This window comes from Telmatherina bonti (genome assembly GCF_933228915.1).
Source record: "Telmatherina bonti genome assembly, chromosome: 9".
Taxonomy (NCBI): Eukaryota; Metazoa; Chordata; class Actinopteri; order Atheriniformes; family Telmatherinidae; genus Telmatherina; species Telmatherina bonti.
The window spans coordinates 12,041,116-12,065,966 of record NC_136627.1 but is presented as its reverse complement, the minus strand read 5'-3'; the positions used below and the strand labels follow the sequence as shown (position 1 = coordinate 12,065,966).

Below are 24,851 nucleotides of genomic sequence, written 5' to 3'. Positions count from 1 at the left end.
TAGATTTGAAAGTGGCACCCTGTATTTGCTCCTCCATCTCCAATCAATAATCTGGTTTTGTTCTTTGTGTGATCCAAAGCTTTTTTATTCGCAGCATTAATACATGACATGTTTCTAAGAATTTCTGATCTTGTCACTGCAACCATATTGTTTAGCATTCAGCATCATTGTAACACCTGTTATGTCAGTGCCAATCTTTTTGTACGACATCTTATTAAATAATGACATTATTTAATTGACATTATTATTTATAAATAATTTACATGCATTTATGACTTGACTTGTGGTTCTGATTATTCATCAGACATTTGGAAAGGCTCACACCTTTTGTTGTTCTTAACAAAATGACCATATTACATAATAATCAGCATGTGAAAAATGGGGGAAACAACCTACTATAGCTTTAAAGGGATCTCCACTTGTCTCCTCTCTGTCCATGTCTCCGTTTGAGACATCCTGTCCATTGCTGGCTGTACGTCCGAACCCAGCTCAGATCCTCTGTCAGGATGGAGTCAGCAGACTTTCAATCTCCAGCAAATTACCACCAGAGTTCCTAGAGGACCACAGGGACCCGGCCACATTATTATAAAATCCTACCCTACTAATTCCCAGCATCTACAGTGATAAGCGGCGGGATTAGAATCAGTAAACATCAAGCTACTGGTTTACCTCTACAGGGGAAGTCACATCTGGAATGGTGATCACTGGGCAGCAGATGAAGTTGTTGGAGAACTTGACACAGTCCACTGTCATGCTCTGATGTATCAGCTACAGATCAGATCTTCTCATTACCACATCTTTCAGGATGGTTAGCAGGATGTCTGACTGGATGCTGCAGTCATAGACCTGAGGTGAGGTGATTTGACCCCAACAGTAAAAATAAAATAACACTTTTAATATTGTCTTTATTTTTACTCTTTAACTACAGTAACACAAACTGAAGCTAAGATCTTCTTTGACCTCAGGAGGCATTTTCTTCTCCTTTTGAGGTAAATCAATCACTTGTATGGCTGCTTTGAACATGTGAGGGGAAAAACATATATCAGTGGTGGTTTTGGGCTATGTACAAATTGCCCTGCATGCAATCTGTGTCAGGTGGTGGTGTCCAAACATGGTCCTCGAAGGCTACTGGCCTGCAGGTTGTTAAAGTGTCACTGTTTCAACATGCCGAACTCATTAAATAGATCCACAGTCTATTAAGTTCTACACCATGGCTTATGAATTAGAGTTGAGTGGATTGGAACAGGGTAACATTGAAAACCTGCAGGATTGTGGTCCTTTGCAAAACCAGTGGTGTTGCTGTGCATGCACTCTATGATGCACACAGCCCTCTGGCCCTTGGCCAGGTCCCCACCAGATACCAAAGTGGGTGCCTGGTAGTTTATACCAAACTTGAAACCATGACAAATTGGGAAACTACCACTTCCGGATTTGTCACAAGAACAATAATAGTAGTGGCGTTTTGAGCTATTTTAACCCACATTTTAGCATTTTAAACAATTAAATAAATATATATAAATATTATTAGTAGCATGGATGGTTTTTTTTTTTGTTACAACTGGATTATATCATGCTATTTGTCAGTCAAAATACACATTTTAGGGGAAAATAACCCTTGACAGCAAACATTTGTACCATTTGTAAAGCTAACAAATTGATGGAAAACCTTCACATTTAACAAGTTTTGATTGTTTTTATATAAGCTCAATATCATAAGCTATTATTAAAAAAAACAAACAAAAAAAAACAGAAAAAAAAGAGAAAAAAAATGCCTTCTTACAAGATTTTTTTAACCAAGAACTTAGGACCATGAAGCATAAAAAACAGATATACTGCTAGATACTTACTGACGGGTCTTATTTGTAGTTGCTGATGGATAATGCGTTAATCTGATTGGTTGAATGTTATATGAGCCTTTTTGTCATTGGTTAGGATATTTATGTTACGTTTTTTTCTTCATTGGTACTTGACTGTACCAGTGTCGTATTAATGATTTAAAAAAAATATATTTTTCACCATATGGGTGGATGTTTGGTTGATGTCTTAGCTCTTCCGTGCTTTTCTAGATGAAGTGTTGATAAGAAAGATAATTAACAGACAAATAATCAACCATATAATCTTGATGATGTTATAAATGCAGGTATGTACCATAGACTGTACATAGAATAATCTTATACAGTCAAGGCCGGATTATCCAATGGGAATTATGGACACAGGCTCAGGGTCCCACACCCACCTGGGGCCCATATGAAGCCCACGTAGGGCAAACACCAGCAGTTTGGACATGAAACAAAATGTACACAAAAGCCCGATAGTTACACCACTACCAATAGAGTATTGCTATTGGTACCATTGGCTGAGTGATGTGAGGAATGCTGTTTCACACTGTATCATTAACAATTTTCCCGATGTTGCGGTGGGGAAGGGGGCCCCTGGACCACTCTGGGCCCAGGGGCCTGTGCACTTTTAATCCGGCCCTGAATACGGTCTATGGTATTTACTGAAGACAGAATTTATTCCCGTAAATTTGCTCAGAATCTGAACCAGAACTGTAACATATAACATTTTATTAATTATTTTAACCGGATTAGCGTGAGAGAAAACGTATTACTATGTCTTTTTCTAGTTACTCTTTTTATTTCTGTGTTAGATTTTATGTTGTAATGTTAATTGATCCTGACGGAAGTTGGATGCACTGCTGGAGAAAAACACACATCATGGCTGCCATTTAGACGCTTCCGGGTCATTTTAGTCGGCCCCTGTTCACAATAAACGATTTGACTGGACAGTATTACTGCCATAAACACGCACGGCTGCTAATGTGTCCGTGAAAAATACAAAGGTATTATTGGTTACAGCTGCAGGACGTCCACCAGCTTCTTTTCAAGGCAACATGACAACAACCACACACGCCGCTGCTGAAGCTCGACTGTCCTACTTCAGGTTGTAATATTTTGTTTTTCCTCCTTCACGTTTATCTGTGTAAAAAATGTGGAATGGTTTAGTCATTTCAGAGACTGGGGAATTAAGCCATTAAACCTAACCCGAGTGTTCAACTAGCTGCCAAAATAAAAATAAAAAAGCAGCTATCTTTCAGGCTCAACAAAAACTAAACAATCAGCAAAAAATTAGCTCACGTTATGTTAGCATTAGAGCTAACGCGAGTATCACAAAAGCCTACATTTAAACCAGTACCGGAAACAAATTGGCTTTTGCGAAAACTATATACATTTTTAACTCTTCCATCTTACATTATATATGTCCTTACGGTGTTTATATTATTTACAGTGGATGTTTTATGTTATAATAATAAACTCAGATTAAACCGCAGAGCTTCCTGTAGGAGTTTTATTCTTCCGCCATGTGACACTTTATGAGAATATCTTATTTATTCAACTCCCCTTAATTTTTTTATTTTTTTTTTTGTCGAGGCAGATAAATGATTTTAATATTTTATTTGTGGTTGTCCTGTTTTAGTTTGTAAACTTTGATATAAGCACACATAATCCACTCTGCATGCAGCACCTGCTCACATTGTACTTTTGTAACGCAGATATTGTGTTGTTGTTTTTAATTAGCCAATTAGTCATACGTTTTCCCTATTTTCTTGACTTGTTGTTTACTTTACCAATATATATATATATATATATATATATATATATATATATAGTATTGCCATTATCTTTAGTTTTATCTTGCATAAGCAGGAATTCAGATAAAAAACCTAATGGGTATTAATCAGATCTGCTTCAGCTACAGCTCTGAACAACAAAGTGTGATCCTTTCATTTTGTTAAGCTGTCTCTGAATGCAACACATAGATGACAAGCAACCAGACACTCATTCTCAGATTGTCTCCACTAATAAAATGTCTTCTCCCTGTCTTGTGTCCAGACTGCAGCTCAGATGAAGAGGGCTTGTACGGTTAACCCTTTGTGTCACCCTTCCTTGCCATGGCAACGCCCTACTTTCCCACATTCCTCCTCCTTATTTTTCTGTCCTTGTTCACCCTCTTGCTGCTCATCCTTCTGCCCTCAGTGACTCCTTCTGCTCCCTTCTCCTCTTCGTCTCATTCTTCGTCTTGGCCATCACACTCTTGCGGTCCAGGTCAGTCTTGGGCAGTCCGGCTTCATGCCGGCTCACATCATGAGGAAGAGGATGGGGTAGAGGGCTCTGACCACTTGGATGTGATTGCCAACAGGGTAGAGTATACCATTTATATAGTGTGTATTTTTTCCCCTTTTTTTCTTATAAGAAAGTTAGAGTATCTCTTGCACATCTACTTTAATGCTGACATTTTAGGTACTATTCTAGGTCAACTCGCAGTAATTGTCAGTATATTATGTGTTACAGGTAGCAGAGGAGGCCGGGCTTCAAAACCAGGGCCAGATTGGACAGCTGGAAGGCCATTACTTGCTGTGTACTGTAAAACCTGATTCTGGGTCTAAGGGAGGTGTATGGAGAAGAGGTTCCCAACCAGGGGATGTTCTAGCAGCCCATCCTCATGTCCTGTGGTACTCGAAGGATAGAGTCCTCAGCCGTTCAAAGAGATCCATAGCATTCAACGATCCAAACTATCCGAAGCAGTGGCACTTGGTGAGGACCTATTCAAATCCTTAATCCCTTCTAGGAACTAGTTCTGGGCTGGTGATACTTTACAAATGGAGGAGAGTCTCTGGAGAGCTGTATTACTGTGCCACTGTAATCTTCAGCTGTGTTTCCTTCTTCCAGCTTCTTCTTGTGAACTCCTTACTTCTTTTGAGGATAAAATCATTTCTGTCATTTCCTGGCTTAACACATGAAGGGTTGCATTGATTTACTAAACTTTCAGGCCACTGGAAGACAGAAACGTCCCTCTCAAAAACAGCTGTAAAAACATTAAAGACACACCCCAGAACTTTTGCCATTTTCCCCGTCACGTGCCCCCCTATAGACGGTTAATTCAGCATCCGTCTTGCATCCTGCCTGACCTGTAGGCTCTCTCCAGCCAGCAAAAGATGATCTTACGATGATTTTTGTTTTGTCCCTTTCTCTTTTAATCTTCTTGTGTTTCTTTGCTGAATCAGCGATGTTGCGTGTTTAAAACAGCCGGTTTCTTATTATACCGTGAAGCAAAATGTCACGTCACATCCAGGTTCAGAAAGCTGTGTAGTGGTTTCTCAGCAGCAGGACGCCGCTCGCCAGTGACAGCTACAGAAATACGCTTAATGAATTTTGGTGCGCCATCAAAACGTGTCATTAACACAAAACTTCGTAGTAGAAAAGTTATGGTGTGGGTCTTTAAAGAATAATTTTTTGCCATTTTTTCTGAAACCTGTCAGTCAACTTTAGTCTTAATCAAAACTACCAGACATATTAAGATTATGTTAACCCCTAAATGTCCATTTATGTAAACAATGTTGTCATTTTCATGGGGGGAAAAAATCCACAGAAAAATCTTTTTCTTTTTTTTCACATAAAATAAATGTTTGGTGCTGTGGGATCTTTTTCCACTCTGTCTTAAATTAAATGGAAATAACAAACATTGATTTGATTTTCAAATAAAATTCCTGTCCCTCCTAAAATGCATTATATATATATAAAATAACACGTTTTCTGTGTATAATTTTATGTAAAAATATCTTTTGATCTAATTGGAATTTCAAGGGTTGAAATAATTGGATTATTAGCATTTTTTAAAAATTATTATAAGTGTTGATTGAATTATTTGTGCCAATAATTTTAAAATAATCTTAATCTGCAATATATTTATAGGAAAGTAAAAACAGCACATTTTTGTCCACTAATGAACTGAAAGGATCGTACATTTGTCCTGTTAACCTTTAAGAGAACTCAAAAAAGGAATTTCAAAGTCCTCTAATAGAAACTTGTCCCATATGGTGAAACACAACCAAGACAGTAGCCAAAAACTGAGGGGAAAAATTATGTAAAAGGACGCAATAAAGTTTCCAGGTACCGACAAAGGTAAATTAATCTTGCATTTATTGATAAATAGTGCTTGATTTGTATGTGATTTTTATTGAAAAGTGTACATTTGCAGCAGTGGCCCCTGCTTAATGGGACTCCCTTCCTCTCGGCTGAGTTCGGCTGAGTGTGTGATGTCTTTTAAAAAGCAGCTTAATTAATTTAAGGTGCTTTAAATGAATGAAAGGGATATGTGCGGTCATTCATATCCCCCTCTTTTTAATCTTGCTTTTACTTTTTTTTTTTTTTTTTTTTTTTCTTTCTTGGTGTTTTTTTTTTTTTTTTTAGGTTGTTTTAGTGTTTTTTTGTTTTGTTGTGAAGTGTTTTGGGATTTTTACCTTGAAAGGCGCTATATAAATAAACCTTTACTTACTTACAATGTCCAGTGTACAACACTGACATCATATTGTTGTGATTATGTTTTATTTTTACTTTTAAAAAAAAAAAAAAGCATAAACAGCAAATGCCAAGCATTACATAGTACTGTCTTCTGAAGCTGAGACACCGTGCACACACCTACTAACAAACATTGTGTCACCTTTGCAGGGCAGTTGTACATATTTCTAGACTTTTTCTGTTTTTTAGCCTCAGGTCGTCGGCTAAAACCAGTTTAGTCTGATTAAATGGTCTGAAACTGCTGCAAACGGCTTTTACCAATTGCAGCTTGTTGTTTGTGTGGCGTTAATGCCGTTTATCATCACTAGCTAGAAATATTTAAAGTAGACTGAGCAGGATATCCTTTTATTTAACACTCATGGGTTCCAATAAAATGGTGCCATCTCCATTACATCGTGACCCATAAGAAGTGTGTCAAGTGTTAATCAAATACACGCAGTCATTTATTTTATGTTGTTTACACAAAGTAAGGCTGGGAAAACTCCTGTCAGCTGGCTCAAAGCTGCAAGATGAAGGCGGTGGATGTGAATTCAAGTCATGAGACTGAAATTGTAATAAAAAGCAGAAGTATAGATCTACAGCAGCTCAGTTGGGGAGATCTAAGGATGTTCACGCCCCACTTAAATTGAGAAACACTCATGTCTCATGTTCCCAGTACTTCTATTTTACACTTTTGACCCGAGATACTGACGGACATTTTCATCTTGTTACTACTGTCATAGTTTGACTCATCCACATTTGTGATTACTGACACGTTGAAGTTTTAACACACTCGTCTCGTACATTTTAAACTTCTGTGCCGAATCTGTTAAAGCGACATCTGAACAACTTACAAGTGAAATGAAATGCAACTCGTCTAGATTGGGAATAGCACGAATATGGAGTTCCTTTTATTATTAAATTTAATTTGATTAGCCTGAACTTATCAACAAAGCTGCATTAAATCAGCTTTATATGTTCCAGTGAAGCAAGAGATCTGTTTCTCATCTTAGTTTACCTGATTGGAATGAGATTCCTCATTTCCTGTTTACAACAATTCACAAGCTTAAAGCTTAAAATGCCTCTCCTGGATACAGCGTCTATGCCGCGGGCACAAAAGGCTTCACCTAATCACCCATAACCCTGCACAGATAGGAGTTGGCACACTTCTTGGCCTTTCCTTCACAGTATATCCCATTTCTTGTTTTTACAGCACAATGACGTGAGTAGAGGGATGGATATCAACGTGACGGGAGTGTGGGAGCGCAACATCACCGGTCAGGGAGTCACAGTGGTGGTTGTGGATGATGGGGTGGAGCACACCCACCAGGACATTAAACCCAACTATGTAAGTCACAACTACGACAACAACTGTCATTATAAATGTAACCTGGATCGCCTGTAGTGGTTTGTTAAAGATAAAATACACAAAGCGTAATCACAAAGGAGTTGAATTATTGTGGTAGTATTAGTGAGACAGCTTCTTTTGTGTAATAATACCTTTCCACTGTTAAAAAAAAAAACTACTGTGATGCTTCTGTTGTAAGAAGAACTGAGCACAATAAGGAAGTTTAAAAACAAAGAGAATTTGACTCACAGCAAAAAGGGAGTCAGATTTTTTATGTTTAGACAAACTCACCAGAACAGGGAGAAGCATTGGCACTAGAAGTAGCAGTGCTTGAATTATTTATTATATTTAAATCTCATAATGAGCAGAGAAATTGTGTTGAGATTTCCTCAAGCTGTTTCAGATCCTTACTCACAACTGTCTATTGTCTGGTTCATAACATGCCTGGTTAAACCTGTTTTGTCCAAAACAAACAGGGTTTTCTGATTGGTTGTCACCGTACTTACGTTTCTAACCTAATACCAATACAAAGGAAGGTGCTCATTTCTCAGCGCTATTTTAAATACATAGAACAAAAGTGGGAACAAAACTAAATTAGTCAGTACAACACAAAAATAACACAATACAAGACAAATATATTAATAAATATGAGAAAAAATGTGAATGTAAACATATTGAAGTAAAGAAAATTTACACTGGTAGTTTGTGCATCTATTTACATACGTGTCATTTTTCTCACAGTTCAAGTTAACAATGTTTTTCCATCGTCAGCTTAAACTCTTCTCGAGTATAGTGAGCAAAAGGACATGTATGTAAATAGATGCACTCACTACTGGTGTAAATTTTCTTTCTTTCTACAGTCATATTTAGGATAGTTAGGATTATATTTCTGTTTTTTACCAACATTAAGTTAAAAACATTTGAAAAGATGAACCCCCAGGGAGACGCTGTAGGGGCAGGGCTGTCCACTGCAGTGCCTGTCGAAAATGATCTTTTTTTTTTTCTGTGAACGAGCAGATACTAAAGTGGCTTTGAATGATCAATACCCATGCTAATTAATATCTACGTAGATACAAAATGTTAGAATCAGTTTGTACCTGAGAATCGGTTGCTTTGACAACACCAGCTTCAGGAGTGTAAACCACATGCTCATGAACACGTCCTCCTTAGAGTCCAGAGGGAAGTTATGACCTCAACTCCAACGACCCCGACCCCATGCCTCACCCCGACGTCCAAAGCGACAACCATCATGGGACTCGTTGTGCTGGAGAGATCGCAGCTGTTCCTAACAACAGCTTCTGCGCTGTGGGTGTGGCCTACGGCTGCAAGGTGGCAGGTAGGCTACAACAGGGATCCCCAAACCTGGTCCTAAAGGACCGGTGTCCTGCAGGTTTTCCAAGTGTTCCTGCAGGAACACATCAGACTCAGACAGGCTCTGCACATGTCTGCTAAACACACGTTGATTGGAATCAGCTGTGTGGCAGCTGGGACACTTGGAAAACCTGCAGGACACCGGTCCTCGAGGACCAGGACTGGGGGATCCCCTGGGCTTAAACACATCTTCAACCTACTTAGTACTGTAGTTAAAAAGATAAAAACCTGGGAGGTGGAGAAAAGAGCCTTTTTAAAGATTGACACTGAAGTCCTTCTGCTCAGGTATCAGAGTCCTGGATGGTCCGCTGACAGACAGCCTGGAGGCCATAGCCTTCAACAAGCACTACCAAGTCAACGACATCTACAGCTGCAGGTAGCAGACGTCGCTCTTCCTGAGTGGATTTAGTATTTCTGTTGGGAAATTTGCCTTTATGACAGCAGTGCTTTAAATGTTATTTCCTGGTGTTTTTCTAATATAAACTGTTCTGTCCTGTAGTTGGGGTCCAGATGATGACGGACACACTGTGGATGGTCCTCACCCACTTGGCAAGGTTAGTTTGGGTGTGCCACTCTTTCCGTCCAGCAGAGGGCAGTGTACTGCAGCGGCTCGTGCAATGTGCATTGAAAAAGACTTGCAGCACAAATACCTGGAGTGGTTTGCAGCTGATTATTTCTACTCTAATGATCCTAATTTTTTCCTTATTTTCACCTTTTCCTCCACAGGCAGCACTGCAGCACGGCGTAATCGCGGGCAGACGCGGCTTTGGGAGCATTTTTGTGGTCGCTAGTGGCAACGGCGGTCGATACAATGACAACTGCAACTACGACGGCTACGCCAATTCCATCTACACCATCACAATCGGTTAGATATGGAAACACGTGTGTGTTAGCAAGATTGTGTGTTCTTGGTTGTGGATGTATGTGTGAGTGTGTGTGGGTTTGCTTGTTGCAGGAGCAGTCGATGAAAAAGGGAGGATGCCCTTCTATGCAGAGGAGTGTGCGTCTATGCTGGCTGTCACTTTCAGCAGTGGGGGAAACAACCTGAGGAGCATCGTAGGTCTTTCTTAACCTATCACACACACACACACACACACACACACACACACACACACACAAATGCACAAATACAAGGAACAGTTGCAAGAAATGGATCCCATTGTTCATGGTTTACTTACGTCAGTGGTGTATACTGTTGGTGTGAGGACAGGGGTTATCTGTGATGCGTACCTAATGATTGTTATAAGGAATTTGAAAAAATCTGGACTAGTTTAGATCTTCTGAACTAAACTAGTCCAGATTAGTTCTTCCTTTCTAAGCAGCGTAACTCTTCACAGGACATGTAAAACATCAGGCGAGAATCCCAGTCTTTTCTGAGCAGTATCAAGGGAATCTGTAAGGACTTGCTGATTCTGGGCTCTTTGAACAGTAGTGGAAAACTTTAACTGAGGTAGAAATAAAAAGTGAATATGAAAAGCTCTGACCTTTTTTATTTCATGTATGTTTGTCTTGTAAATAAGAAAAATAACATCAGAGTGTTTATTTTTCAATAAAAGGAGAAAATTAAAATCTGTTCAATGGGAAGGCTAGCTTTAAATAACTTGACCTTATGCAGAGTTTAAGCAGCCGGCTTCATTTAATTGTAGAGAAATTTTCAAAATTGCCTTTGCAAAAGTTCAAAATGGTTTTTTTTTCAACTTTTGTTAACTTATTTTAACCAGAGTTGTGTTTAATAGTCCAGTTTGGATTGTCTGTATTTAAAAGCTGATCTTAAATATAAAAACGGAACAACTGTAAGATGACAAGATCAGTAAAAATAGAAAAACTGTAAGATGACAAGATCAATAAAAATAGAAAAACTGTAAGATGACTAGATCAATAAAAATAGAACAACTGCGAGATGACAAGATCAATAAAACTAAAACAACTGCGAGATGACTAGATCAATAAAAATAGAACAAATGTAAGATGACAAGATCAGATAAACTTATCAGGAACCGTAGAGTCGAACGTGGTCAGGCCAGCTGCTGTCCGTGTCTGCAGGCAGGACCTGGAGGTGGAGGTGCTGCAACATGGCGTGACAAAAGGCTGCTGGGTTTGTCTGTACTTTATGTCGCTGTGTGTGAGCTGAAGAGGTCTCGTAACGATGAAGACGGTTGTTTAAAAGCAGCTCTTCATCGGGGGAAGTAGGGACTATTTTAATCTCCAGATGACGATGACAGAAGTAAGGGCCCGTTGAAGCCACTGACCTCTATTTGGTGATGTCTGTGGTTGTAACCATGGAAACACCGTTTGCTTTGAGGAAATCATCACCTCAGGGGAAAAAAAATATTTATCCAGGACGGATTCATTGATCCACCACCAACCCACAGTACGCTCCCAGCATGAGCGCTCACCACACACTGCTTGTCGGTGTGTTTTTCTAGAAAAGTGATCACGTGTAGCATCTGCAGGAGCCATGAGGAAAGCAGAAGGTCAGCGAGTTGTGTGTCTCGCTCTGATGACTGATATGCAGAATGTTTGAACGCTGTCCCCGCAGAGACGACTGTGTTGGATGAAGTAAACCAGCCTTTTGCAGGAACTTAATGGACTGCCCAGCAACCAGATGTGGGTAGATTTGGCAGTGTGTGCAAACAACCTGTTTGACTGGTTGCTATGAATGTGTGTGATGAAGCTCAGCTTAATATCTTATACTAAAATAATTGTTCATACATCACAAAATATCCTGTCATGTAGCAAATAGGTGACATGGAAGGAAGCAGAAGTGTTTGCAGAAGTTTGTATTTTAAGCATTTAGCTGCTTTACTTCTCAGTACAGCTTGAAACGCCTTTTCTGGTCCATGTTTGCTGCTTTGCACAGTTAAATGACTCATGCCTTGCCACAGAAAACATGGACACGATTATAAAGTATTTATTACTAAATGCTCACATTTCTTTTTGTAAACATGTATAAAACCCCATGTCTCGTGTTTATGTTACGCAGTGCTGCTGTTTGTAATCTGTCAGCATCCTGCTACTTCCTGTTTGACATGATGATGATGTGAATCATGATTGTTGGGTATGTTTTCTGTGTTGCCGGTTAGTTTCATGGAGAAGTAGCTTAACATGATGTAACGACCTTTTCTGACGTTTACTTTGTATCGGAGGCATCTTTAAATTCCTTTTGCTCCTTTACAGTATCTTATCAACAAAGTGATCAAATAAGCTGCTTTACTTCAGTCACCTCGGATATTAGGGAGTCAAAGAGTTCACGACACCAGATGATATTTAGAAACTTGTACATGTCAGGAGTGGAGGCAGGAGAAGGCCTGCATGCGGGTACAAGCTTGTTACATACTCCACGAGAAGCAAGAACTTTTTTCTTGTTCTCAAGGCTCAGAAGAAAATTATGTCATTTTGTTCACGTTTGAAGACAGTTATTAACACATCGGGCTGGCAGAACTTTTTTCTTGCGGGGCTCCGAGAAGTATCGTGTGATTGGTCGGACATTTGAGGTGGGCGTGGTTAACACGGAGAAAGCAGAAAGCGGAGTTGTTGCTTTTGCGTTTTTGCTGTTGCAGGTAAAACGGATTGTTTTGATAAAACAGCTGATCGAGGGATGCTGATGTGGCAGTAAAACAATCGGACCCAGCCGTGTGCACGACCCGTCCTGCCGCGGTCAAAGCTGCTAGTTAAATATGAAACTAGAAAATAGGGTTGGGAAAATCGAATTGAAAAATTGGAAATCTGGATTTTTTTCTTCACAATTTTAAAATTGATTTTTTTTGTTAAAAAATTGATTTTTTTTTTTTCCCCCAAATAAATAAAATTAATCCACTATGAAATTTTTGTCATTTTCATTGGTTTTATGGATCTTTTTACTTGTCTTCTTGGGCATCATAGCAGCAGAATGATGATCTGGCTACTGTGTTGCTTTTTTCCTCACTGAAATCAAGAAAAATTACTAGCAAAAAGAAGTTTTATTTAAAAAAAAAAATAAAAAAAAAAATGTTTTTAATCTACAAAAATGATTAATATTGAAGAATTTTGAGAATCACAATTTAAATCGAATCTGCACCCAAAAAATTGGAATTGGACCGAATCGGGACAAAAGCGTATCGTCACAGCCCTACTAGAAAAGCACTCGGAGAGCGGAAACCTCCGCCAAGCACAATGTTAAAGAATCCTTGTAAAAAATCCAAACGGTGATCCCGATCACCACCAAAATTTAATCAGTTCTTCATTTTCACATTTCCAACAACTCTTTTTATAAAAATCCGTCCGTAACCTTTTGAGCTATCTTGAGCACAAAGACGCCGGGAAAAACATAACCTCCTTGCCGGAGGTAACAACCGGGTTCATTGCACATAAAGGCAGACGTCGCCCCCCCCGCAGTGATCCCTCCCCGTGTCTTCTGCAGACGTCTTCTCGTGGAGGATGTATGGACCTGACGAACAAGAAGTTTTTTCTTGTTCTTGCAGCCTCGAAAACTGAGTTCTTGCTTCTTGTGGAGTACGGAACAAGCTTAACTTGTAAACACAGAGGGCTGGGAACCGGCTGGTGTTTAACATGGAAAACAAGGACCGTTTGCCCTGCATGAGACTCGAGCTAGAGTTCAGACGCTTCACGGTTACAGATGAATCTACAAACAAATAAACTTTGGCCTCTTGATTTGATAAAAATCTTGTGGTCAACTCATGTTTCACCTCTTTGTTTGTTCATTTTAAGTTGATCTTCACTCGTTTTTACTGCTGGAACTATTTTCAGATTGTCTTTGTTTTCATAAAGCTCAGCCTTCACAGGACCTCAGCCTCCTGTCAGTAGAATAAATTCATGACACATAGCTGAACTCTGGTCCTCACACTAAATCCGTCATATTGTCAAGATGGCTCCATGATGCAGGCGCTAGCGTGGTTGCCAAACCTCCACTGCTCAGGATTTAGATTTCTTTCAGCCGTACTGTGTGAAGGTCGTGGAGAAGCTCATGTATTGATGTAAACCAGTATGGAGTTTACATTGGGTCAGAGTCAGAGCTGTTAACACTGTTTATAATTCATCAAGCTGCATTTCCAACAGCTTCTCTGTTACTTTGCAGGTGACGTCAGACTGGTCCATGCAGCATGGGACCGGCTGCACGGAGGGCCACACCGGTACGTCTGCTGCGGCCCCCCTGGCAGCAGGAATGGTGGCCCTCATGCTGCAGGTTCGGCCTTGCCTCAACTGGAGGGACATCCAGCATATAATCGCCTTTACTGCGACCAAGGTGGGCCAGAAACATTGCTCATTGTTACACACAAATCCACGTAGGGAAATCCTGTAGTGGGGAATAATGGGATTTTAGTGTCAGGACAGTTCAGGAAAACATCATTGACTCTATAGATTAGATCTTATTGATTAAAATTAATCAGAACAAACAAAAAAAGATTTATTTTCCGTTTGGAGAAGGCAAAACTTGCAATCTTAAAGTGTTGGATTTAGAGCTCAGGGTAAAAATGAGCGTTTCTTGTGTGTACTAAGCTTTCACGGCAGCTGCTGAGTAGTTCAATTCAATTTCAATTCAATTTATTTTTATATAAAAGGGACAATGCCAGTTAATGAACGTCATGTACAGTTTGCAGACGTAAACAAGCCAGATTATAGCCAAAGGCTAATTTCCATCTGTTGTCCCCTAACAGATGTTCCCTAAAATTACAAAATAAAACATTGTAAAAGCATATTATTCCATTATTAAACAATCATTATTATAAAAGTCATTACTATGACTAAAGTCATTGTAAATGTTTGTATTTTGTCCAGTTTGACGTGTTTTCTGCTGTTTACTGAGCCGTTATCAGGGAGAAATAACCAACTAAGAAGTTTCTTCTGAAGCAAGCAAAACCTTGTGAAGCTGATCTTTGTTTCTGGAGCATAAACAATCAGTGCAGACAAGCTGTTTCAGGGTTTTTAGGCTGAGAGCGTTTGTGAAAAGGTGTTTGTTTGTTTTGTTAACAAAATGGTGTAAAATAAAATTTATCTTATTCTAAAACTGTGGTGGTGAAAACCAAGACGGGTCTATCAGGACAGAAGTCAAGTTCAAGCTTTAAAACTCTCAGCAGCAGAAACGCAGTGGATAGCCTTGCATGAGGGACTCGGCATGTAACATAAAGACATTCGAGTCCATTTTCAATGCCTACAAACTTAAGAATTTTCTGAAAACTGTAAATATGTTGTACAGCTGATGGATAAAACGACTGAAAAATGAGGAAGTAAATACCTGGCCTTTTCAGTTTCACCTTGTTTGGTTCTTGGACGAGCTGGCTTGAACCTTGAATTTCCCCTCGGGGATAAATAAAGTCTTTATTATATATATTATTATATATAATAAAGTCAAATCTTTGATTTGATTTGCTTTAATTTAATTTAATTTAATTTAATTTAATTTAATTTTAATTTTTAATTTAATTTGATTTGATTTGATTTGATTTGATTTTATTTATTTTAATTTGAAATTATTTATTTTAATTTGAAATTATTTATTTTAATTTTGATTTGATTAATTTTAATTTTAATTTTAATTTTAATTTGATGTAGCATATCATGAACATGTTCCGGCTGTGTTTTTGAGCAGTGTGACAGTAGTGCCGACTGGAGAGTGAACGGAGCTGGTTTTCATCACAGCCACCAGCACGGCTTCGGTTTGCTTAACGCATGGAGACTCGTTAACGCCGCCAAGGTATTAAGAGATGCAGCTCTTTATTATTATTAGTCTGTATAGTCTTACGTCCATGTCATAATGTCCGCAGCAAGTGAGATTTCTCTGCTTATCTCAGGTGTGGGAGTCGGTGCCTTTCCTTGTGTCCTACCAGAGCTCCGTCATGAAGGAGGATGTGCCCATCCTGACCTACTCCAATGAGCTTATCCGTACCTGGAATGGTAGCGCTCTCTGTTTATCTGCCTCTCGCTCACCCTCTCAGCCCTGTGGAGTTTACACATTGCATGTAACTGGGTCCATCCCTCCCTGCGTGGCTGCCTGCTCCTCAGTCTGCCTCTCCATATTAGGAAATGTTCACTTGTTTGTGTGCTTCCTTAGTGTCCCCCCCCTCCTGTTTCTGTCACAATTCTCCTCAGTCATTGTTCATCCTTATTTACACTGTGCTTGTCTCATATTCGATACAGTTTGATTGTAAGCCGTCCCTCTCACAGCTTTTACGCAAACGCTCCTGGTGATGACATCATTGTAAGACAAACATTTCCCTTTCCCTTTCTCATCTCTCCTTCTCCGTTTCCTCTCCTCCCTTGATCCTTATCTTCCTTATGGCCTCGTTGCAGCTCAGCAGCAGTGTGTGCGTTTGGTCTCATGCAACACACTCCTATAGGACAAAACTGCTGACAGTTACAGAACAGCCTATGAAGTGTGTTTTATTTTCAACAAGGGATGAAGTTGCTTCAGACATATTTCTGTTGTCACATTTTCTTTTTAACTTGGTTGAATCCCTGATGGGAGTTTTAAAGCTTCTAAAGCAGCTTTGTTTAGTCCCCCATGTGAACACCAGCTCCACTAATGTATGTTTGTATTTTCAGATACAACCGAGTGTGTTGGGCCTTTCAGTAAACGTTTTGTGTTTGTTTGTGTTCATTCGCTGTCTGTTGTCATGGAGATGGAAAGCAGAGAATTCATTCGTTGTGAAATCAAGGAAAGAAAGAGATAAAATGAAGCATAGAAGAGCACAAAATGTATAAATAAAAGGATTAAAATCAGGATTTATTGTTAACAAGACATGCTCAGAGGTTACAGTCTACACACAGAATTGACTGAATTTAATCATGATCGACAGTGTGTTTGGGTTTTACACGTGTTTTACAGCAAGACTAAGAAAATATTTGCAGACATTAGGAAAACAAAGCTGAATAAAGACACACAAATAAGAATATTCCTAAACAGTGCAGATCAAGAGTTTCTACATGTTTCTGTTTAAATGAGTTTTTATGTCCTAAAAAACAAAACTGAACTAAATCAGAGAAAGTCACAGAAAATACAAGTTTTACCAAAATGAGTGCCATGAAGATTTTGTGAAATTTGGGAAGTACCTTCTTGTTTTCCAGTCTTGCATCTCCTTTAGTATGTTAATGGATAGTTGAAGATGATAAATTGAGATTGAAATGAACATGAGAACTTTTAGCTGAACAATCTTCTTCATACTGTTCACATTTAGACATCATCAGAGCAAGACGACACCAAACACATGACAAGTTAACGCCATGTTATTTTTATGGTGGTGTTAAACCCACACTGCTGTTAGCTTTGGTTTCAATAAATTGTTTAGGACAAAGGGAGTATTTTTAGTTATTTTTAATTTTTGTATTTTATTGTAAATTGCACCTGAAGGTTGAGAATCCCTCATTTTTGTGTGTGTGATGAGTGTTGTGGATGCAGTCACTACAGTGACACTCATGGGTTTGTAGACTCGTATATGGACGAAAAGGCAGAGCTGTTGCATGATTGACACACGATGAGGGGAATAATGATCTGTAACTATGGATTATTTTGGAGATTATGATCAACAAACTGGTCATAAAGGCTCCGTCTAGACAGCGACTTCATTGTAACTTGTGGGAAAGCTGTATTAACTTAATATTTTACTGGAGAAGTTGATGCTTTTTGTGGGATGCCAAAACAAATTGGTTGCCAACGCTAAAGACTCCAGCACATCCGAAGAGTTTAGATACTTTGTTTATCTTAATTGGCATCACATCAGTGATGAAAAATGCATCCTTAATCTTCCCTTCTTTACCTTCTCTGTCCTCATTTCCTTTCTGCTGTGCCACGCTCCCTCCCTTCTTTTCTCCTTTTCGTTCCCAATCTTGTATTCGTTTTTCTAATTCCAATTGGCCTTTGCTTGCTGTCTGTCGTCTCCTATTTTCTCTCTACATCTGTCCCTTGACTCTCTCTATCTACACCTCTGTTTACACTCCTTCTCTTCTTGTCTCTCTGTCTCTCTCTCTACCCTGAGGATGTGTGCAGCCCTAAATGGTCAGGGAGAACTGCTGCCAATGAGTAGTCAGAGCCAAGGAAATGTGGAGAAATTACCAGACATGCGTCCTGAGAGGGTGGACGGATGTTAAAGGAGACACTGATAACAGTTTTAAGGAAAAACATTATTGAGGAAAGATGAAGAAAATTATGGAAGATTGAAATTCATAGGCCTCCGAGCTATCTTGCTGACTTTCTGTGTTGTGTTTAATAAAAGATCGCTTCAAATTCGATGTTTAGATTTAGATTATCACACAATATGATGCCATCCACTTGTCATCATTATACCATATGTAAATAAAAGCTGCAAAGTTGTTTAAAATGCAGAAATCCTGCATTTAAACCAAGCGACAACCTCCAGTTGTAAAAAGTGAAGCCGATGCAGAAGTACATAGGACTGTAGTTCCTCCTTCATTCACTAGGGGCTGAAAAAAAGAGCAAATCCCCATAGACTCCCATGTTAAAAAGACCAACTTCACAGCAGGAAGTTGGTCTTTTTAACATGGTCACAGCCTGGTCTTCATGTTTACAGCCTGGTTCAAAAATCCATTTTTGGTTTAATAGATCAGGTTTACCTTCATTAAAACTGTGGGGGGAGTGAATTTTTTTCTAACTCGGCTGTTTAAAAGAAATTTAATCTCAAAATTCATCATATTTAGGGGCGTGTCCTTTTGATTGACAGGTACCCAATCTCCCGCTTCAAGTAAGAAGAACGTAGAACAGCAGCGGTTTTTAGTCGGTTAACGTGACTTAGCTTTAGCCCGCTCACCTCCGTTAGCTAGTTAGCTCCTGTTATGTCGAGGTTAGCTTGGTAAGCTCTTAGCTACAGAAAGCTCGGAGGTCGCTCAATGTCAATCACCCACCATGACGCTCACAGCCCCCTTCTCAGCTCCACCTCTTTGCCCATATTTGTATTTTCCGGGTGAGACGACACGCATGCCTATGCCAAGATGGCGATGGTAGGAATCCCTGAGCTTCAATTTAGCTCTTTAGAAACCTATGGTTGACGTGACGGAGGCTCCGCCCATCTCTTTATATACAGTCTATGGATTAGAATGACATCACTTCAGCAGTGTCAATATATGTATTGTAAAAGCTGAATATCTTTCAACACAACCAAAAAGAATAAAAACGTTTTGCTGACACAGACTAAACTGCTTTCTGCTCTTGTTTTAGTCTCTGCTGCTGACCTGAAAGATTCTGGGATGGAGACGCTGGAGCATGTGGCCGTTACCGTGACGATAACCCACCCTTGCCGTGGTAATGTGGAGATAGTGTTGGTCTGCCCCAGCGGCATGTCATCAGTCATCGGGGCTCGCAGAGTCACTGACAGGTCCGTGCAGACGTAATCCTGATTTCTCATTTGTTACTTCATATGAATGCTTCACTCCCTGTCAGTCGGTTTCCAGTTTTTATTTACCAAATGCTGAAGAAATCTCAGACTTCATCAGTAAAGCCAATTCTTCCTCCTGTCAACTTGATCCGCTCCCTACAAGTCCTGCACTTTCTCTCTTCTCCCTCTGATCTCTGCCATCATCCACTCCTCACTAACCAATGGAGCTGTCGCCCCTCTCTGCAACCATTACTCTGCTTTTAAAAAAAAAAAAAACCCTGATTCAGATCCCACCAATTAATAACCTCCGTCCCATTTCTAATCTTCCATTCATTTAAAAAATTCTTAAAAAGTAGTTGCTGCTCAGATCCACACCCACTTGACCCAAAACTCCCAGTATAAGCAGTTCCAATCAGGTTTCCGCCCCCGCCACAGTACTGAAACGGCTCTCATTAAAATCATTAATGACCTCCTCGTGGCCGCTGATTCTGGTCTCAGTATACTTATCCTTCTCGATTGCGGCCTTTGACACCATTTCTCACTCAACTCTCCTAAACAGATTGTCTTCTCTCGGCATTTCCCATACCCCACTCAACTGGTTTCATTCTTATCTTTCTGGCCACACTCAATTCATCCAACTAAAGAACCTCAGGTCCTACCCTTCACCTGTTTCATCAGGTGTGCCCCAGGGTTCAGTCCTGGGACCGCTTCTTTTCATAATTTTTCTCCTTCCTCTTGGTAATATTTTCCGTAAATTTAATATACATTTTCACTGCTTCGTGGTTGACATCCATCTCTATCTCTTCAGCAAACCAAACTCCAAACTCCCTCCCTCTTCCCTTACTGCTTGCCTATCTGAAATTAAATCCTGGTTCACCTCCAATTTCCTTAAATCAAACAGTGATAAAACAGAAATTCTTCTCATTGGAACAAAATCTACACTTTAGAAAGTTGATAGTTTCTCCTTCTGAATTGACAGCATCCCTGTGTCCCCCTCCCTCCAAGTTAAGAGTCCGGTTGTCATCCTCGACGGCACATTATCGTTTCATGCCCACATCAACAACCTCACTCGTTCTGCATATTTCCATTTACGGAACATTTCTCATCTCCGCTCTTCCCTCACCCCCCCACTACCTATCTTCTTGTCCACAGTCTTGTTACTTCCCGTATTGACTATTGCAATTCACTTCTCTTCAGTCTCCCACAGAAACACCTTCATAAACTTCAAATGGTTTAAAATTCAGCCGCACGCATCATCACCAAAACTCCCTCTTTTCACCACATCACCCCTATTCTACAGCAACTGCACTGGCTACCGGTTCAATCAAGAATAGAATTAAAAATTCTTCTGCACACTTTCAAGGCCATTCACAACCCCCCCCCCCCTTATCTGTCAGAACTCATTAGCTTAGTCACCCCCTCCCCCACTCCCTCAGGTCATCCTCCGCCATCCACCTCACTTCTCCCTCCTGCTGTCTCAGCACCATGGGGAGGAGAGCATTCAGTCGCTCAGCTCCCCACCTCTGGAATGTCCTCCCACCAGACATCCGTAACACTGACTGTTTTCACCAGTTCAACTCCATCCTCAAAACACACCTGTTCTGTGTTGTCTTTATTGTTTCTTGTTGTTTTAATGCCTGATTTTATTGTACAGTGTCCTTGAGTGACTTGAAATAAAATGCATTATTATTATCATTATTATTATTATTATTATTATTATTATTATTACGCTAGTATGCCGTCAGTAGAATATGAAACTAGTGTTGATGGAGAAACCAAGAGTAGATATTCAGAATGACCCATGATCACGCAGAAAAAGATTTATAGAAGCTTTTAATAAAGTGGTGTGTTGCTGTGTGAACAGAGATACCGCAGGCTTACAGGACTGGACTTTCTCCACCGTGCGCTGCTGGGGAGAGGGAGCCGAAGGCCAATACACCCTCAAGATATCGGACCACAGTAAGACCCTTATACACACATCGACACATGATCTGAAACCACAGAGCTGGAGATGCAAACACACATTTCTCTTGTTTGTTTTCTGGGTGCGTTTGATTGCTCACTCCTCTCTGACCCGTGTTCGTTCTGTAGAAGATGCCGCGTCTGACCTGTGTGCAGCTGTGGGTGTGCTGAAGCAGTGGAAGCTGACGCTGTACGGTTCATCTATGACCTACAGCGAAGTGAAGGAAAGACAGAGGTAAGGACTTATCAAAGTGTCTGCTGCGATGGTTCGGATTGTTTCCGTGTTCTGCGAGTTGATTGTTCATTTATGGGCAGGCTGATTGAAGAGGCTATGAGTGGTAAATACTTGGACAGCAACTTCTCCCTGCCCTGTCCTCCTGGCTTGGATGTTCCTCCCGAGGTCATCAATCCTTTCACCTCAAACGGTCTCAAGGTAAAGCCGCAACTCCCTGAGAAATATACCTCAGAGGTAGTTTCATTTCAGACTGTATCAAACTTTTACCCATTTAGCTGTGATTAAATCAAACCAACAGATTTATCTCTGTAGTTTCTTCTCTATTTAGATCACTGACAACGATCTCAGACAGGTTTGATCAGTTGAAGTCAGAGTTTTCAGGCAGTTTAGAGAAAAGCAGGATTTTTCTGCAAATGTTGGATGATTTACTTGATTAAAGTTTTAGATGTGAACAGGTTCATTCAGATAATGGCATATCAAGGAAAGGCTCCATGAGGCAAATACCTCGTGACTTTGATGACTAGCAAGGAGATATTTGAAGCTGCTGATTTTATTAGAATCATAAGAACCTTTTCATGCAGGAAACTCCAGAGGCCGCAGTTGTCTTTAATTTAGCCATCATTAGCTAGTGCTTACAAGGTGAAACGTTTCCAGTGGGATCTGAAACACACAAAGATAAATCTTTAAGAAGTTTTATTTACTGATGAATTCTGTGCTACATGGGATAGTTAGTGGATGGCCATTAAAGTCATGTCTTAACAATAGAGATGTCTGATGTTATTAGCGTACCAATATTATCAGCTGATATCGACATAAAAATGGAATATCGGACATTTTTGGGATAGATTTTTACTGTTTTTAATGAACAACATGCACATAAACTCTTCAGCCAAGTCTCCGCTAAGTCAAAACAACACAATATAAGAGATGTCATGTTTAGTTTTCCAGATACTTTAGTTTGTCACAACTTGTTAAAAAAATATCAGTATCGGAAATGAAGAGTTTAACCAAATTGGTGTATTGGAGATGGTTAAAAAGCCAATATCAAGCATCCCTACTTAACAAAATGACCTCTCTTAAATACCTGTAGTTTTGAAGTGACCATTTCATTTTCATGAAAAGCAAAGCAGCATCTCATGCATGTTTGACTGCTGTTGGTATAAAGGGAGGAGAAGTCATGGTGTGGGAACCATCATCCCTGACTACAGAGAAATAATGATTGGATTATTTCTATGTAGGCATGTCTCCAGAAATAAAGCCTACTGTATAAGATAATATACTTTATCATTTATTTTTACTACCGTACCTCTAGATCCTCAGTTTTAATGAGAGCATGTGGAGCATCAAAGAGCAACCCTGGGAAGCAGTTCTGGTCTCAAACCATTCATGAACTTCCAGGGTGAAAGGATGACAGAGTGACTCAGACGATATCAAAGAAAGGCTCCTATGTGAACGTGGAACTTGATTTTGAAAAATGTTTGGTTTTTTTTGATAGAAAATTGGATTTTGAGTGAAAAAATGTAGTTTTGTTGAATGAAATCCTCATGATTACATAACTTTATATAGTTTTTAATCATCATTTGCTTTGGAGAAATGAAAAAACAAACAACAACATGCATGATGTTGAAATTCATCTGCCTGTTTTCCCTGCAGTTCCTGCTGCTGTTTGGATGCTTCGCTCTCTTCTGGTCCCTCTACTACACGCTAGAGGTCACGTTGGCCCACATGGACCTCAGGGGCTTCCTGTGTCTGACCAAAAGACGAGGTGGTCATCGAGTCAGGTGGGAGCACAGGGAAAGAGGAGTGGAGGAGGCTCTTGCAGACGAGGAGGCGGATGAGTACGAGGATGAAGAGGAGCAGGACTCTGGTGTGGAACTCCAAGCAGTCCTGGACTCCGACGCCAAAGTGCCCCTCATCACCAGAGACCGGCTGGCAACATAACACTGAGCCACACGATGGGTCAAAACCCTCCGACTCTCGGGACATCTCAGGCTTTCTCCTCCTTCCAAGACTGCCTCAGAGAGGACAGCAGGGAAACTTAAATGGAGGACTCTTTGTCCTCATATTTACCAGACAAGTGTCCTTGTATATGTCGGTCTGTGATTGTGTACGTTTTTGTACACCTCTTTCTAAACAAATATCCTCTTGAAGAAAAAAATGACAAAAAAAAAAAGGTAATTTTTTTCTTTTTGTTGTGGGTTTAAAATACTTCTTACAAATAGGTTTTTTTAAAGGTGTGTGTCAGACTGGAAAAGGATTTCTACCCCAGTATAATCTCATGTTTATACAAGTTTATTTGTGTTTCCACCCAAAGAAAAAACCTTAGACTTCATGGAATTTGCTGTGGGGATACAACTGGAGTTGAAATGTGACATTTGTGCACTATAGGATAGCTGTGTGAGTGTGTGTGTGTGTGTGTGAGAGAGATGACAGGAGTGATTGTGCCTTCAACATGCAAGGTCTTCCATTGTGAAGTGCAATGTGAGGTTTCACAAAATTATTAATGGTTTTTTGAGGTGTTGTCTTTTGTCTGTCTTTTTGTTTTTTTCTCCCTGAGTTATCATCCGATTAAAACTTGAAGAGGAGTTTTCAGGTGGGGGATTTTCAGCAAATATTTTTTATAAAGTATAATATATAAACAGTGTGTGCCTGCTGTACAGATGTTCTGGATATGGTGTTTAAAGATTTCTATCATCTCTTTTCAAGAATGTTTCAAAGAGCTGTATTTTTTTTCCCCCCTTTTTTATGTGAATGAGTGTTTGGAGTGCAGCTGAGATCTGTGTTTTGCTGTGCAAGTCACAGGTGATTTAACGGAAATAAAAGTTAAAACTCATGAGTCCTGCTCGGATGTCTTTCTGGAGTCAGAAGTCAGAACCAGAGATAAAGCTCTAAACACCCCGGGGGGGGGGAGAGATATAGAGAGAGAGAGATATAGATAGATAGATAGATAGATACATTTAGGCTTTTCTCACTGAAAAGCCTCCCAGTGACCACTAAGTCTGCAACCATCTTGCATCTAGTCTCATCTCTGAACTCTCTCTGGTCAGTAAAAGTCAGCCTGATGTTTCACTTTGTGCTGTTGATACTCCTCCACCTCTGTTATTGTGAGAACATTTTGATTGGATTGTTTCTACTATGGGGGCGTCCTACCTCCATAAATAAACCCTAGAGTATAAGATAATAATATACTTTATCCACCAAGGGCCAAAAATGTGAAAAAAAAAAAAAAAATCCTGGATCATCACCAAAATGAAATCAGTTCTTCCAACAACTCC

At 39.8% G+C, this 24,851-nt stretch overlaps 1 protein-coding gene across 1 annotated transcript; it reads left to right on the top strand.

Moving 5' to 3' along the window:
* The first annotated feature begins 2,752 nt into the window (after positions 1–2,752).
* pcsk7 (proprotein convertase subtilisin/kexin type 7) lies at positions 2,753–24,309 on the top strand. Its single transcript, XM_079246264.1, has 17 exons — positions 2,753–2,943; positions 3,894–4,201; positions 4,353–4,595; positions 7,552–7,686; positions 8,857–9,022; positions 9,343–9,433; positions 9,557–9,611; positions 9,784–9,922; positions 10,013–10,113; positions 14,132–14,299; positions 15,644–15,748; positions 15,846–15,948; positions 19,223–19,379; positions 21,244–21,338; positions 21,471–21,576; positions 21,657–21,774; positions 23,230–24,309. The coding sequence occupies exons 2-17, from the start codon at positions 3,953–3,955 to the stop codon at positions 23,515–23,517; spliced, it is 2,319 nt and encodes a 772-aa protein (XP_079102390.1). The 5' UTR covers positions 2,753–2,943; positions 3,894–3,952; the 3' UTR covers positions 23,518–24,309.
* The last annotated feature ends 542 nt before the right edge of the window (positions 24,310–24,851 follow it).

Excerpts from the sequence above, each read along its gene's own strand:
- pcsk7 (XM_079246264.1), top strand. The coding sequence starts at position 3,953 with ATGGCAACGCCCTACTTTCCCACATTCCTCCTCCTTATTTTTCTGTCC. Across the intron at positions 19,380-21,243 it reads GCTCGCAGAGTCACTGACAG|AGATACCGCAGGCTTACAGG; the intron begins GTCCGTGCAGAC and ends CTGTGTGAACAG. Across the intron at positions 21,577-21,656 it reads GAAGTGAAGGAAAGACAGAG|GCTGATTGAAGAGGCTATGA; the intron begins GTAAGGACTTAT and ends ATTTATGGGCAG.